Here is a 17,649-nt window from a genome sequence, read left to right as displayed (position 1 = left end):
AGAAAATATTTCTTCCAAAGATCAAAGACAGTCTGTCCTCCCCTTCCTGCTACTTTCACACAGTTTTTTTCCTACAAGAAAATATCACCATCCACCCAAGTCTGTGCTGCTTGAGCAGACAACAAATGCAAACCTAGGTTGAGAGCAGGGGGAAAGGATGGGGAAAGGCAGGGACAAAGCCTGGCCTTGAGGCTCTGCTCTGGAGCAGCAGGGTGAGCACTGACCTGAACTTGCCCGTCCGCACCTGCAGCGCTCTCATCCCGCACTGCTGGGCTCCCCCGACATCATTCACAATGTCATCCCCGATCATGATGGCCTGTCAGGGCAGTGAAATACAGGAAAAGTTCATTTCTGCCATCTGTCACCCTCCCCTGACATAACAAACAGCTTGATCTGAGGCCTAACGCTGCCACTGGACAAATTAAACACGATAATATTGTCACCGTATTGATTAAAAGTCATCCTGCCCTGAGGGAAATTCATGCCACAGCTCCTCCAGCAGTGAACTGGCACAGCACACACCTGTACAGTTTGTAATCAATCACAGAAATCAAAGGGATTTGGGGCACAGTTGAAAGAAAATGGTGAGTTTTATGAAGTTAGGCCTCTTCTCTTCCTAACAATCCATTCCTGCTATGCTCCAAGCAGCTTAAATTAAGCTTAACTTCTTAAATCTGGTGTTCTACAGGCTGGTCAAAAGCTTAAGCTTGTAATCACTGAGAGCCTGATCCCAACCTGTTCTCAGGTTGATACAGAAATTCAGGAAATCACCGTAAAATGGAATTTATTCATTTTTGCACAGAAGGACACAATGTGTACAGGCCTAGCACCGTTTGTGTTACCATCAGTTTCAGTATATGCTAATATTAATCAACAAAAGTGAGTGGATTACCAAAAAAGTAACTGGTTGTGCTAAGATTTGTCTGGTGCTTGATAAAGAGTGCACAGAGCACCTTCCTGCCTCTGTTAAAGATATTTATTAGATCAGATTAGATTGTATCAACCAAGGGCTCCTTTCTGTTGACAATCACATCATCAAAATTTCCAGTGCTTATCATCTTGCATTACAAATTACTGTATTTATTCCATTCTTCAAATTTAAAATGATTGGGGGAATGCCATTTTATAGTTTGAACAAAACCCAGTATATACACAAAACAGCAATTTTCCATTAATGATCAAAACCATCAGCTTTACACTTCCCAAAGGTGTTCTGGATTATTCTGCAGTGAACAGAGGCAGCACCTAAAACTGGGGAGGCACAGATTTGATGGTGTGTAACGTGGTTTATCAATCAGATTTTTTCACCTTTTGCTTTGAAGTTGAATTTTGTCTAACAGAGAGTTAGCTGCATCTTTAACTAATTTATTTTCATCTTTTAAATCAGCCTTTTGCTTCATGAATTTAACTGCCTAGCTTTCACAACCATGGTACCTTCCAGCTCCAGACACTCCTGCCTGAACTTCCATCCCTTCCCCAGCTCTGTTTTGCTTGAGAAAGAATAAAAATACTAAACCTCCAGGGCTATTTTTATGAATTATCTAATTGCAACAGGATCTTCTCCCACATATTATATTCCATGTAAAGGAAATCTCAGGATATACCTAAATTTTCTGAGAGGATTCATAAACCAAACTGAGCTACAAACATGTAAATATGGGACAGCTTCTCCTGTAGATAGTTCAGCTTTCCTTAGTGCTCTTCCAAACCACAAAATTCAGCATGAAATGGGGAGAAAATGATGGATTAGATTTAAATAATTAGGAAATAAAACATAAGGAAAAGAGAATAATTCCATGGTTGCATGGAGAGCTGCAAGACCTGGCAACACCATCCCCAGCCAAGCACTATTATCAATTCTCCCCAAGCTGCTCCAGGATATTTAACCACTCTCAACCACTGGTTTAAGAGATTGTAACTCCTTTTCCTTACAGAATTCCTCCCAACACCTCCCTGAGGGTGAGAGGGAACAGACCTGCAGCACCTCATGCCCTCGCTCATCCCAAATCCCAGCATTCGGGATGTAAAGGCAATTTCAGCCCTAATAACCCTGAAAAGAATTTCCTGGGACAAAAAAGGGCAGAGCAGGGCAGCCTCCCCATGCAAGCCCTCTCCTGCTCACCAGGGCTGTATTTGACCCCATCCAGGGAAGTTTTCCTGCAAGACTCTGGCAGCTCTGGAAGTGCAGCTGCAGCGGAGCAGCGATGCCTGTCCAGGCCAGCTTGTGGCACACGCATACAAAAATGTGCTCCAGCCCCCAGGGATTTCACAGATTTACTATCAGTGAAGGGCAATAATCACTAAAGGAGGAGCAATTATTCCAAAATCATTTAGGATTTAAAAAATCATTGGCAAGAAGATAGAGGTCAGGAGGTGCGCTGTCAAGGGAAATAAAAAAACTCTACCTGTCAAACCTGGGTTTAACTTCCTCTCTGGCTGCAATATGGTAAGAAGAGAGAGAAAGATATAAAACTGAAAGGTCACATAGCCACTGAAAGCTGGAATTAAAAGATCTCCATTCGTGTTCACATTTTACACAGGGATCACACCATTAATCTGTTCAATCCTTCTGCAAAAGTTACCTTTTTTTTAGATTGGCTACAAATTAACTAAAAAGAAAGAGGAAAAAAAATGCAGGGAGTCCCTGGGTGTAATTTCAATTTCCCTAAGATGGTGAGAGGTGGTGTGTGGTTGTACACACACAGCAAATAAAGCACAGGTGCCAAAGCTGAGGGAAAACACTGCTCTCAAAGGGTTCCACCAGACTCAGCCCAGAGGGGCAGGGAGAACAGAGGAGATCAACACAACCCCCAGGAATTTGGGGTGGAAATGCAAAATATAATCCCCACAGTCAGCAATGCCACTGGTGCTCTCTGTGCCACAAACCCTGAGCAGCCAAAACTAACAAATCTTTTAGAGATGCTGTTGGGGTGGTGAGTGAGAACCTCAGATAGGTTTTGTCCACAAACAGACTTTCAGCATTCATTAACTGGTCCCAGAAAAATGTCTGATCAGAAAAGGAATTAGAGAGTAAGGAAATGAAGGAGGTAAAAAGATGAGAACACCCTGAGTTAACCAGCCCTCAGATGGGGATTTTGGAGGCTGGAGCCCATGCAGGATGCAAACACAGATGCACAGAAGGCAGTGTGCTAACTCCACCAGAATATTTAGCACAGAGAATGCTTCTAGAGTCAGAGATATTTATGCCTAAACAAACTTTTTGCTATAGATTTAATAACCTTAAGTTAAATGTGCTAGGACCATAAGGAGATAAAGCTTATACACCACACCTTGATGTATTAAATCCCTTTACACCAGAAATACAACACATTTACTTTTCTCCCTGTCCTCCTTCACCCAAGGAATAATATCCCAGGCTCCAGGATCCCACATTACTGTTCATTTTGTTTCTATCTCAGAACTCCAAAGGTGCAGGGCCAGACAGCTGCCACTAAGATTTCAGCTGGAATGAAGCTTCAAACTTCCCTTGGGCACTTTTATTTTGGGATGGAGGATCCTGCCCTGTTGTGGCTGGTGGGCAAGGAGGGGATGCTGGCCCAGGAGCAGGTCCCCTGTGCCACCCCTGGGTGACCTCTCTCTGCTCTCATGCACCACTAACTCCCACCTGAGGCTTGCAGGTGGCAGCAATGGGAATTGCTTAACTACCAGGAGTTTATGGACTCCAGTATGACCTGCCATAACTCCCATTAAAGCAGGATAATTTGCTACAGAGAGAACTTTTTATGATTATATAAAACTACCAGAACCTTAACATTATTTAGGTTTTATTGTAAAGCTGTAAAAATCATCCACTGTTAACAGCTGCCTTAAAACACATGAATTAGGCATTTCAGTAACCTTTAAGATGTGTTATTCTTTGTCATAGCACTGAACTGTAAGATAGGTCTGGTTACCTCTAAGAGGTTTAAATTTCCAATCTATTGAAGTAATACTGGCAATCTGTTATTTCTAGGCCATTGAGGAAAGGTTAAAATGAAAATTGGACTTTAGGGAGTTCCTCTTATTCTAAGTGCAGGCTGAAAACATCTCAGCAGCAGAAGGCAGAGTCAGGGTCTCAGTAAGAAGCAGTTATCAAGGGAAATGACTGGTGATAACTTTATTGATTAAAGCAGCTTGAGGAATTTCAGAATTGCCACTGTCTCAAATTACTGTGGTGAGACAGCTTTATTAAAAAGGTATTTTTCATTAAAAGCCACGTGAAAGAAAATTGTACTATGTTTTCAAAAGCACAGCTCATCTAAAATGGTTTAATGATGGTATGGATTAAATGCATTCCACAGGTGGAATAAATTATTGGAATAAACATTTTGTAAAAGCAAAGGAAAGTAAAACCAGCCCCTGCCATGTTACTACAAATGCAGAATTCATCCAGGAGAAAGATTAAAATGCAATGTAGTGCATTACAGGAACTTACTGAAGGGCCTATACTGAGGTTTTAAACTGAAAATAATGAGGTTTTATTACTGTGTACCACAAAACTAAACCAACCTGCAAATCCTTCTCCAAAAATACAATACAGTCACAAGGTCAAGCACTCAAAAGTTAGGAAAAGATGCCAGAATAAAGGCAGTTTGCTTGTTTGGAAATACTTCTTCCTACACATGTGTGAATCATGATCCAGCCTTTAACTCCAGCAGTGTGGATTATTGTTTCCATGGTGGAAAGCATGGAGTGACTGGTGCCTTTATCCAGAGGTGTCTGCTCCACTCCTCCTTGCTTAAGAACACACTCCCTTCACTTCCAAACTCTCTAAATATAAAATCCTATACCTACAAACTAGATATATCACTGCAACAGATTGAGAGCATTTATCACTAGAAACAATATGATGAAAAGTCAAAACTCTGACAAAATATGAAGTTGGGCACGAGTAGCAGACATGGCAAACAGCAGAGAAGGAGGAAATAATCTCTTCTGGGTACTATTTCTGCTTTTCTGTACCCAAAACAAACACTCCTGAAGCTGATGGGAACCAAAACCCTATGGGACCAGCTTTGCCAGCCTGGTGATGCACCACATCAGGTTTGTTTCCTGGGGCAAGGGTTAGAGACAGGAGTTCCTGCACCTGGGTATTGCAGGGACAGTCCAGACTGGGCTATCTAATTCCTGGGAGGATATGGACAGACTGAAGGGAGCACAGAAAAAAGGAGGGAGACTGAAGGGAGGGAAGCAGCAGAACTAAAGCACAATTTTAGCAAAAAAACACCTCCTGCAATGATAACATGTCTAGACATAACTGGATGGAGAAAATATCCAGCAAGTTATTTTGGTTGTTAACTAGAGTAAAACTAGAAATAAGGAGGTGCATTTTAAAAGGGAAATCTCCTGACAAATCTCAGGAAAAGCTGCCTTCCCCCAAGACCCACTGGGCTGAACACCGCCCCCAGGGCACTGACAGTTCTCTGGCTCTCTGAAAACCACTGTGGACAAAACATTAATAACTGTGGAGGAGGGAACATTCCTGCATGGGGAAGGAGATGGATTAGATGGCCCACTAGGTCTTTTCCATCTCCCCACTCTGTAATAAAGCAAAACCCAAGCACATGCTGAATTACAGGGCCATAATTTCATCTCCAGGCTCCAGGGACCTACAAGCCACCCCAAACTTCCCTCCTGTTGTTTATAATGTCACCCAAACCCCCCTGATGGAATTACTGTGTTGTAATTCACTGCTGTTTGTGAGGCTTCTCATACTCATCCTTATGTCCTGTGTGACAGAACAACAAATCAATAAAGAGGAGATGGGAACAACTACAGAGAGGGGAAAATGGGCTGTGCTGAGGAAGCACAGCATGTTTCTGGAAAGCCAGAAATACAGGAGGGGGTTTTGGGGTCAGTCAGTGCTTCCTATTCACCAAAATGATGAAATATTTTACTTCTGCCTTTTTCTTTTACTGAAAAAAGGTAGTCAGGGTGAGAGCACAGGAAATAAATGACATTTTGAGATCAATTCCATCACCCTGCAGCCACCAGTCTTCCAAGCAGACTGCCAGGCATTAGGGCACCTCTTCTGCCTCTGCCAGGCATTGAGTCCTGGTCACATTCTCCTTCAGCCTCTTCTGCAACTTTTCAAAGCTGCAGCAAAGCAGGAAAAAAGCAAAAGTGGCCACAAATATCTGGCACAGCCCCTGGGCATGGCACCTCAACCTTACCTGCTCTGCTGGGACTCCCAGTTCTGCCAGGGCTGACTCAAAAAACCTCTTTGCTGGCTTCCCCACCACCTCAGCCTGGATATCACAAGCATACTGGAGGGAAAAGAGAGAGAGAGAAACACAAAAAATGCTGATTGGAATAGGATTTGTTCAACTCCATAACTCCAGTTATAAAACTTTTGTGATTATTGATTTTTGCCCTTAAATAACACAATGGATTAGCAGGTGAAGGTGAAGATCAGAGAATTTGGATAAAGTTTTTTGGAAGGAGAGAAAATGCTCGTGAAAGGCCTCAAGGTACAAATCTTTCACATTTTCCATCATTGAGTAATCTTCAAACTCAGTTCCAGTACTGTTCATTTTGTTAGGAGCATCACTCTTAGAGATGTAACAAATATTCTTTATATAAAACTATCAAAAGTACTGAAGGGCCTTAAAAGATATAGAGGATTTCTTCAACCAGCTGGCATGATTTTAATGATCCAAGTGAAAAATAGAGTTTCAAATTCGGGTTTTGAAAAGTTACACTTGAAAAAGCAGATTTTACAAGTTACATTTTCCTGCAACTAAGTATCAGTGCTACACTGAAAAAAATTGTTTCTTGCTTGTTCCTAGACAAAAGCCTAACAGCTAACATGGACCTTCAGGTTTTCCTGGGTATCTTGCACACAATATTGCACTTTTTTCTTGTCTGACTCCTCCTTTCAAGGGCCTCACTTGCAATAAGGGTACCACAACAGAAGAAGTTCATGGTTTAAGTAAAACAAATTTAAACCAAAAAAAAGAGAACAAAGGCAGAAAAGAAATTAATCCACCCATCTTCAGAATGCAGCAAATGAGTTTCAATGTGTGGAAACTCCCTCCACCAAGGTGAGTAATTACAGAGGATGACCCATATTGATGCCAGTTACTCTTTTAACAAGGTGCACAGGGTGGGTAAGCACAATTCCAGCTATAAAATACCTCCAGTGCCTTCATATATGCTCCAACATCAAGTTTCAGCCCATCGGTTTCTTTATAGTAGCGTCTGGAAATGAAAGTGATAAAGTTCCCATGAAATGAAAATGCTGGCAGTTAAAGACAAAGAAACCACATTTTATTATTTCTGGATCTTTATGGATGTCCATATGGCTGCATAAAAAGTCAAGTAATCAGAAAATCCCAGGCCAGGTTTAACACCAGGAGTTAAGGGAAGGACAGGCGCAGGACCGTGCAATGCTCAGGCAAAGGATCCCAGCTGCCCATCTGGGAACAACCTCACTGGTTCAGAAGGATTTCAGTGGACTTAGACCAGGATGGGCTGGGCTGTGCATTATTGCACAGTGACACAGAGCCCTGGCAGGTAAAAGGTGAGGGCTGGCCCCACCCAGCAGCTGTGAGCCCTCCCCAGTGTGTCTGCAAGGAGACCCCAGACAGGACCATCACTGCTGTCTCAGCCTCCCACACCAGGAAACCCTGGTTAGAAGGACTAAAAGCCCTCAAAGCTGAATTTTGTTCCTTCTTAAAATGCTCCCATGGCCATGAAGCTCATGGAATTAGACGGTGTCTTCAGAGAGTGTAGCCATGATATTTTCTGAAAAATCCTTTCCTTAGGATTTTTCTCTCCTGAGAAGCTGAGAGGCCTCAGGAACAAAATGTAAACAATGGTTATCTGCTGCTGTGGAATGCAACAGGTGCATCTGTGATTGGTCTCGTGGTTGTTTCTAATTAATGGCCAATCACAGCCCAGCTGGCTCGGACTGTCTCGGTCAGTCACAAGATTTTATTATCATTTCCATTCCTTTTCTATTCTTAGCTAGCCTTCTGATGAAATTCTTTCTTCTACTCTTTTAGTATAGTTTTAATATAATAGATATCATAAAATAATAAATCAAGCCTTCTGAAACATGGAGTCAACATTCTCATCTCTTCCCTCACCCTAAGACCCCTGTGAACAGCACCACAAGAGAGTTTTTCTGGAACAGCAATTCACATTCTTGCAGGTCTTCCAAGCTCTGGGCAGAGCAAAGACAGGTTTCTGTATGACAGGAAAAAAGGTAGGATGAGCAGTCAGCTAAGATTTTATGCCTTATCCTTCTGCCATTTTCGATTATTCAGCATAGCCTTCCTTTAAAATGACCACTTGACCTTTGCTGGAACAGCCATTAACCTTCCATAGTCTGGCGTAAACAGCTTAATTTTCTGACAGTGGCATGACAGAAGAAATTACAAAGCCAATTCCCACTCTCAGCCCAAAACAGATGCTAAATGTAAATCACTCCATTTCCAAGAGCAGGGCATTCTGCTTCAGTGCCTCTGACACTTTTGTTTTCTATGGAATGAACAAGAACTTCTACCAAAACCAACCTTACTGGCCCAGGGCAGGCACCTTGCTAAGGCCCTCCCAGCTGTGCTGGTTCTGCAGGTTGAAAATGAAGCTGGGTTTTGTAGATGGCCCTTTGCATCCATGAGGCTTCTCCAGTCAGGAGAACAGTTCTTATAATTTATAATCTCCCTCCTTTGAGTCAGAGAACTCACCAGAGAACTTGTATTCACATCACCTCAATGATCAGCCATTAAAAGGCAATATGCTCTTGGTTAAAAGCTCTGAATATCCCAAAATCTTTACTTTCTAACAAAAAAGAGTATTTCAAAGAAGTAATAAAAAGAGCTGTTTCTATCAATGAATGACCAAATAAATACTTTTTACATGCACAGGGTACAAAGAATTTTTGTATTGGTGACAATACAGTTCCTAAGAAAAGAGTGACTCTACATTTAATTTTGAAATATGGTATTACATAACACAAAATTTGATTATTTTATGTACATTAGCCAGTCTCCTGTTGGATCAACATTTTCTCCTCATCCTTCTGAGAAACAGTAAGGATTTTTCAGCTCTGTTGGAGGATTAGAGTGTCGGGTAAGGCAGCACAATGAATTTAACTGCTCCTTCCCACTGATAAGTTCTGCCCAGCTGGATCAATAACCCACAAACTAAGAAGGGTTTCATGCCCATTACAGTCTATTGAACCACTGAGCAAAGTTGTCACTGCACTTTCCCAAAGATAAACATGCACAGTCTCTTTTAAACCCATGCATCACACAACAGATAAGAATAACTCCTCTTGCTCCTGTTGGGATTTGTCATTATTCAGCAGGAATTAATAATGTCCTGTTTAAAATCTCAGAATACATCTAAATTAATTATTTTCAGGAAAACATTCCAGCTCCCTGACTGAATTTTTTCCTGTGTGTGAAAACAGGAGGTCAAAATTTACCCTTAATGTGCAGTGAGTAATTAAAAATGCTGCCTGACATTAAAACTACCAAAACAATTGATCTGCCACTTCAAAAGCATCAAACGGCATCAAAAACCTACACTGGGAAAACTTTGTGTTTCTTTCACTATGAAAAATAATTTATATTCAGCTCAGATAGGAACTACAGTGGCTACAGGCAGCAGTTAAACCAACAGTTCTCACCTCTGAGATACTAAATACTCACTCACTTGGGGGTCACACAGATCAAAATCCAAACTCTCCGTGATTCCTATGAGGCTTTGAGGCTCTCTTGAAGCACCACAAATCCTCTTTGACAGGCACCTGATCAGGTCAGGCCTCAGCCCAGGCACACAGACTAAAAACTGAAATGTTGGTACTGGGAGTGCCCACACTGATTTCTGGCCTCCATTAAAGATATTATTAAAAAATGAAGAGACTTGAGGAAAAACCAGAGCTTAACTCACCCTTTTCCAAGGGAGATCAAAACAGGCTTCTCCATCCCAATCAGAAGTCGGAAAGCCTCGTTCAGGTTTGCGTAGGTGAAGTTTTCTGCTGCATCTCCAAGAACCACACAGTTTGGGTTTGTCTTATCAATCTCAGCAAATTCAGGGACAAGATCTACAGAAGGAGGCAAAAACCAAAAAACATCACAAATCTCTCACTGTGGATTCTTTGCTTCTTTTTTCTGCTAAGGTCAGGATTAAGTGTGTGAGATGGTATTTCTTGTTGGGACTCAGATGTTTGTTAGTTCTTATCTATGTTACAGTCTCACAAACCCTGAGTTCTACAGCAGTTCACTGTAACAAACTAAAAATGGAGCCCCATCTCTCTCTCTACAAGGCCTTTTAAGGATAAACTGTCTAATTAAGAAACGACACTTAAATTATTCTTACTTTTAACCCAATAACCAACCTCCCATGCCCTCAATGTGGACTTTTTAATCCAATTACACAAAACCACCCAAACCCACGGAGAACAAGGTGAAGAAGAAGGACCAGCCTCCACCCTAAAACCTCCATCTTGCCTTATAAATATTACTATACTCTAAAACCTTAAACTTTGAGTTTTCCACCCTGCGACATTACACACTTCTAATCAAACTCCACACCCACAATCCTGTCGCTGTCATATTTTATGAAAAATTCCTTTGCCAGGATTTCTTCTCCTGGGAAGAAGGGAAGCTTCAGCTTCTCCATGTTTTGCTCCTCTGGAATGTGATTTGGACAACTGTTTACCCAGCATGTGAATTGTTTTTAATTAATGGCCAATCACAGCCAGCTGTGTCAGACTCTGAGTCTGTCACGGGTCTTTTATTATCATTCTTGTTTAACCTTCTGATGTCTCCCTTCTCTTTCTTTAGTATAGTTTTAGTATATATTTTTCTTTTAATATAATATAATATCATAAAATAATAAATCAGCCTTCTAAGAACTTGGAGTCAATTCTCATCTCTCACCTCGTCCTGGGACCCACAACAACACTGCAACAATTAATAACCACAACTGGTGACCGCCAACAATTGGTGTCCCTGAATGAGTGACATCCCAACACAATCCCAGTTCCATCATTCCATTTTGGAAGCCTTCTCCACAGCCTCAGGTCAATGCAGTGTTCTCTTGGGGGTCAGTGCCTGTCAGCACAGAAAGTCTGAAATTCTCAGCACCCAGGGTTCCAACACCTCATCATTTCAGATCCCATGGAAGTGACTGTGGTGGTGTTCGCAGGGGTCCCAGGATGAGGGGAGAGATGAGAATCTTGACTCCATGTTTCAGAAGGCTGATTTATTATTTTATGATATATATTATATTAAAAGAAAATTATATACTAAAACTATACTAAAAGAAAAGAGAAAGGAGACATCAGAAGGCTGGCAAAGGAAAGGAATGGAATGATAATAAAATCTTGTGACTGTTCACAGCCTCAACACAGGTGGCTGTCATTGGTCATCAAGTAAAAACAATTCTCATGCTGGGTAAACAATTCTCCAAATCACATTCCAAAGCAGCAAAACATGGAGAAGCTGAAGTTTCTCAGGAAAAAGATCCTGGCAAAAGGATTCTTCATAAAATATGTCTGTGACAAGAGACAAACCCCCAGATTCGTGCTTCCCATCACTCACGACAACACATGAAAAAACAAATAAATCTCAGTCTGAACCAACTCTTCGTACACCTACTCATCTACCCCAAAACAAAGAGGAAAACAGAGCACTCCCCTCCCTCCCCTATGTCCCCAGGGCTGTCCCACCGTGGTGCACCAGCAGGTGTGGCCTCAGGCCGCGCTCCCTCAGGAGGTGACAGGCGGCCGGGGCCGGCGCTGTCACCTGGGCCACCGAGATGTCGAAGCCCAGGGCCCGCAGCTTCCTCACAAAGCTCTCCCGGGTCGCCTGCGTTTCGTTGGTGCAGAGCTGCAGCTTCAGCCCAGAGGCTTTGATCCTGTGGAGGGAAGGCAGCAGAGGGGGTAAGGAGATGAAGGAAATGAGACAAGAGTCACTCTCAAGGGAAATATAGGTTGGATATTAGGAAAAAGTTTTTTACGGAAAGAGTGATGAAGTTGGCTGCAATGGCTTGCCCAGGGAGGTGGTGGAGTCACCATCCCTGGATGTGTCTGGGAAGTTTTTGACTTTCCTGGTTTGCCCAGAGCCACAGAGAGATGATTTCTTGTTGAAGAGTTTTTTGCAGGTTGAGGAGTTTTTGCAGGACAATGGCCATATTCAGCCGATGCACAATCCAGCCTGCTTGTACTAATGGACAATGGACACGTTCACAAACAATGAATAATGGACATACTCAGAAATGGGGTTGGTATATCCTTGAAAGAGTTACAAGAAGAAGAGTTGTTAAGACTCAGCAGGTTTGTCAGCGAGCTTGGGAAAGTAAGAAAAAAGCAAGCCATGGGTGGGCCAGATGACCACAGCAAAACGCGTGAAAAATTAGCTGATCCAATCAGCATTCTAAATTAGACATGTGAACAGCACAACGCTCCCTCGCATAAGTTAAAAAAAAAAAAAAAAAAAAAAAAAAAAAAATAAAAAAAAAATAAAAAAAAAAAAAAATAAAAAATTTAAATAAATAAAATATGTTTTGTTTGAAGGACAACCCCCACCCCCCCCACCCACCCTTTCCTCCCAGGAGAAGGTCCTGGATGTGGCACCGGGTGCCAGGGTTTAGTTGAGGTGTTGGGGTTGGGTTGGGCTTGATGATCTTGAAGGTCTCTTGCAACCTGGTCATTCTGTGAATTCTGCTAAAAAGGTTGAGATGATATTCCAAACCAGGAGCAGGATCCTCTGCTGGGACCAGATGCACCCGAAATCCTGACTCTGGGCACTGCAGCTGCCAGTTAGTTCAGTGATGTTTTATCAACACTGGGGTGGATCCAGTCACATTTATCATTAAATCTCTCCTAAAACACCTGTGCTGTTACTTGGTGGATCATCCTGAAAAATCTGGCACTTTATCTGATTCATTAATAAATGTTTACAGGCAATTGGCATCTCAGGGGACGAAAACACAGCCACGAGTGTCCAGAGCCAAGGACATGGCTCCTGTGGACTGGCACTCTGCAAAAGTTGTGTTGTTGCCCCATTCCTGCAGTGTCCAAGGCCAGGCTGGGCAGGGCTTGGAGCAACCTGGGATAGTGGAAGGTGTCCCTGCCATGGCAGGGGTGGAATGGGGTCTGTAAGGTCCCCTCCAGCCCAAACCATTCTGTGAATCACCTGCAAGCCCTCTGCCTCTGAGCAGCTTTGCTTCCCAAGCTGGGAACCTGCTGTGCATGTCCCCAAAAAGCCTCTTCCCCAAGGATGAGCTGTCAGCTGTTTGGAGAGCCAATGTACTTCAAAGCGGCCATAGAAAATCAGAAGGACTGAAAATGTACCACAGTTAATAAAAATTAAACATTTGCCTAAGGGACTTTCACTCAGCTCCTCTAATACATGAAAATGCCTAGTTTTTGTCGGTTTTCATGTGAATTTGTGCAAAAGCATCTTTGAGGACCTGAGCACATGCAGATTCAGATTCTTAGGTAAGTCTGGAACCAGGCTTATAAATTTTTATAAAAATATTATGACTGTTCTTTGTATTAAAACGAAAAAGGACTTTTCTACTAAGGAAGTCCCTGCACTGATTCTCAAGATAACAAAACACACTGGGTCCATTTTGTAGGGAAGATCATCTCAGTTGGTTGGTGCAAACACCAAAGCCACCTCAAGACAACAGATCTGATGATGAACTTTCCATCAAAGGATTCTTGGAAATCTGGTCCTGACCCAGAGAGTCCCTTCTGCTCATATAAACTACACACCAGTGTCTTCTTTAATAATGCTGGTGATTCATTTCTTTCTTATTATTTGTCTTTCCTAATCATAGATATGTGAATTATCAATTACACTTAGTGGTTAATTGCCCTTCATAAAGATAGCTTTTCTCTTTTAAATTAGGCAGTTAATATATTGTAACTAATAGCATCCACTTGTACATTATAAATATATCTTCATTGATTGGAGCACTGAATGTGAGATTCACTCTCAAGTTAATGAAGCAATTGAGTGAAGAAGTGCAGGGTGTACCCAGGGAATAATTATTGTTAATGAATTATGATGTGACCTTCTCAGAACAATGAACAATTGGTGTGACAGTGGGATGACAATATTCCACATCTGTTATTTGAGACATGGTTTCAGCTGGAGTTAAAAAGCAAAGCAGTGTAATTTGGATATACAACAAACTTTAATAGAGTGTGCCATGGATGAAAAAAAAAATATTCTAAATGCAAAGCCTCCCTGCACACTCTTTGGGAAAAAAATCCCATGATTCACAACTGCCTGGAAGCAGACATTTGTTGAATTAGAATCTGCTTTTTCTCTTCCTAAAGGTCAACGTAATGAATCCAGGGACAACATCAACCACAGACCTCTGCAGACAAAGCAGCACCCTCACAGGTCAGCTCAGTGAAAGCACAGATTCAGTTATCCTGTACTACAAACTTCACTTCTTTCTCAGCACTTTGGATGGAAACCAGAGCGACACTTCTGAAAGGACTGAGAAAAGCAGGAGGAGTCTGGACACATCCCAGACTGCTTCATGCCTTTATGGCCACCAGCAATTCCCACCCCAACAAATGAGCTCAGGAAATGCTCAGGATCAGGTCTGCAAAGAGTCAGGCCAAACTGGACAAAAAAAATAGGAGTCCTCTGGTGACACATGAAAAGGACTTTTAAAAATATCCTGGAACACTAAATGAAACAAAAATCCACAAAACTCTAGAAAATACTTATTTTTACAAAAATACCTTTCCAATGAAAAGTCACCTTTTCCTTCCCAATTAGCATGAAAAGAGCCCTGTAAACTCTGCCAAATCCTGCACAGAACAGTCACACTCACCTGCACATTCAGTACCACACACACTGGGATGAATCCATCCCTGGATGCTCAGCACAGGGATGGTGAGCAGAGCCTGCAGGCCAGCAAACAACTGTTAACTCACAGCTTCAATAATTAGGGAGAGCTTTTACCAACAGCTCTGCATTGGGAAAAACCTGCTTCCAACCATGTTTACAGCAGAACTCTCCTTCAGTTTCCCTGGCCTGGCAGGTTTTGAATGTGGAGGGACTAAAAGAAGTGGCTTGAAGGTCTGTGTCTCACAGGTGTGATGCTGTGCTCAGTGAGCCTACAGGGCTGCAGAGCTTCAAGGGAAACCTCCAGCCTCTGAACTGACCCACTCTCACACTCCCCAGCAAAGCAAGGCAAGGCACTGCAATTTCCACTGCTGGCAAGTGTGGGGATGTCAGGAGAAGAATAAAGAACAAGATTTGTAATGTGATGTCTTATGAGATAAAGAGCAAGGGATTAGGTACCTGCAAGAGCAGAAGAATGAGGCAGCAGGAGATGAAATACACGACACACGTTTTATCGAGATCTCAGAGTATTACAGATTTATCAGCAGGTCCATTACAGAAGCACAGGCACACCCAGGAAACCCAGTCAATCAGGCCTTCAGCTGACTTCCACACCTCGTGGCTGTGATAAAGATCCCACTCAAACAGCAGGAAAATCAATGCTGATTAGGGCAGTGGACAGGCAGCACTGCTGCCCATGCTGCAGGGACCCAGCATGGCCCAGGTACCTGTGGGCATCCCCAGGCTGCCTCTCCCTCCCTCTTTGGGGCCATCAGCAGGCTCAGCATCAGACAAACCCACTTTTTCCACCAAATCCACTCAATTTCCAACATCACTGCTCACACCACTCCTAATGCCCAAGAGCAAGAGCAGGGGAGCTTCACCTGAATGAGGCAGAGCAGCTCCTGACCCTCCAGGCTGTGACAAACGCCAAACTCAGCTAAAGTGGCAAAAAAATGGTCAGAGCCCTTCTTGGAGGGGATGGCAGAGCAGAGATGGCAGCAGGGAGCAGGTGCAGAGGCCACTGTCCCCTCCAGCTGTGTGTCACTGCTGCCAGTGCCTGCTCTGCCAGGGAGCTGCCACAGCACACAGACAATGAAGGAAGAAGTCACAAAAAAACCCCAACTTCCAAGCCCCAAATTAAAAGCAGACAGGTGAGCACTGAGCTACCACAGCAGCCTTACCAGAGGAAGGATTTAAGCCCCCTCCAGATCCAAACAAGCACTTGGCCACCCAAATGATCCCCAAATCTACACCTGGGGCACCCACCCAGCCTGAGCACCTGCCCAGGGGAGAAGTGCATGTGAGGGGTTTAATTGCAGCCCTGAGCTGCCCCTGGAGCCTGAGCAGCTCTGTGAACTGACCTTTACCTCGTTCAGCTGGAGCAGGACACGGGGCTGAGTGACAATGTCCCCCAGTGCAATTACCATGCGTCAGATGAGCCGGTCCCTTACAAATCACCTCGAACTTTACACATCTGCTGGCTGTCAGCATCTGCCAGGCTCACTCACCCGAAAATAATGAAAAAAACTCTCATTATTGCTCCATAACAGGTAAAGTGTTAGGACAATTATTGGACATCCTCACTGACCTTGTGCAGACTTAGCCAGGCGCCCTTGCCAACCTTTATGGGCAGCCTTTGGGCACATAGAACACAAAATCTGTTCTTTCAGGTGATGGAAAGGTTGTGACACCCGTAGGAAAAGCAATGGTCCTGGAATCCAGACTGGGAATCATCAAACTTAAATTCACATTATCCTGCACATGGCTGGAGCAACTCAAAAAAAAAGGTAAAAGGCTAAACTTCAGATTTCCCATCTCTTCCCACTGTCTTTTGCAGTGAAGATTTTTCCTAAGATGGGAATAGGGGGAAAGTGCAGCCCACAGCCAGAGGTCCTGTGCAGATGGGCAGTGGGGCAGAAAGCAAAACCCTGGAACAGGCAACAAACCTGAGCTTGGAGACTGTCCAACAAAAACTTCAAAGGGGTTTGGAAATGTGCTACAAGAGATTTGCAGAATTGGCTTTTTATCCTGCTTTTGGTTTTTCAGAATTCTTTGGGTTTTTTGGTTTTTTTGGGTTTTTTTTTTTTTTTTTTTAATTTAAAAGAAAGCATGCCGAGCACTTTTGCTATTTGACTCTTTTGCATCAGTGGACAAATATGAGTGTGCTTCAGTGTAAACCTTCCAGCACTCTGATACCTTGTCTGAAACACAGGGAATCAACAGCACCTGCAACCAAGCCACAAAGTAAAAGCAGGACTGGGCAGGGTTAATGTCAGTGCACTCTGCAAGGGCCAGGGTGCTGGTGGCTCCAGGTAAAACCTCTCCTGATCTTGAAGGTTTTTCCCAGGAGAACCTCCCTGGGAGCATCACACACACCAGAGGATCCAAAAGGCTTTTCTGGCTCAGCACTGGCTCAGAGCAATAATTCCTTCTGGGATCCAGCTGTGGAAATGCCTGGTGGGAGCAGTGCACATTGGCTCTGCTTAAAAAGTGTCTTTTTGGCAAAAATGTGCTGTATTTTCTCTGCAAATCTGTATTCCTGCCACTCCAGCAAAGTCATTATTTCAGAAGCCTGAAGGAGGCCATAAGTGCCTTTGCCCATCCTTACATGGTACAAACCTCTCCCAGTCCCATGGAAACACTGAATTCCCTGGTGTTTTTTAACCTGGTGGGTGCAATGGAATCAGAGAACTGTGGATAAAATGCCAGGATTTTCCTTCTCTCTCCCAGTGCCCAAAACTTTCTGTTTCTCTGATTTCTGCCACCACAGCACATCCAAACTGCTTCAATCTCGCTGTCACATCTCTGATGCCACTTT

The 17,649-nt window shown here is 43.2% G+C and overlaps 1 protein-coding gene across 1 annotated transcript in view; it reads right to left on the bottom strand.

Annotated features, from left to right (window-relative positions):
* Positions 1-17,649, bottom strand: part of LHPP (phospholysine phosphohistidine inorganic pyrophosphate phosphatase) — a 74,804-nt gene that overhangs the window by 51,071 nt on the left and 6,084 nt on the right. The window contains exons 2-6 of the mRNA XM_030951695.1: positions 11,684-11,871; positions 9,901-10,054; positions 7,137-7,200; positions 6,174-6,266; positions 225-316 (exon numbers count right to left, since the gene is read on the bottom strand). Coding sequence (XP_030807555.1) covers positions 225-316; positions 6,174-6,266; positions 7,137-7,200; positions 9,901-10,054; positions 11,684-11,871 — 591 coding nt within the window. The remainder of the gene's footprint in view (positions 1-224; positions 317-6,173; positions 6,267-7,136; positions 7,201-9,900; positions 10,055-11,683; positions 11,872-17,649) is intronic.

Source organism: Camarhynchus parvulus, chromosome 6 (assembly GCF_901933205.1).
Source record: "Camarhynchus parvulus chromosome 6, STF_HiC, whole genome shotgun sequence".
In the NCBI taxonomy this organism is placed as follows: Eukaryota; Metazoa; Chordata; class Aves; order Passeriformes; family Thraupidae; genus Camarhynchus; species Camarhynchus parvulus.
The sequence above is the reverse complement of the archived record's forward strand: the minus strand, read 5'-3'. Positions and strand labels throughout refer to the sequence as shown.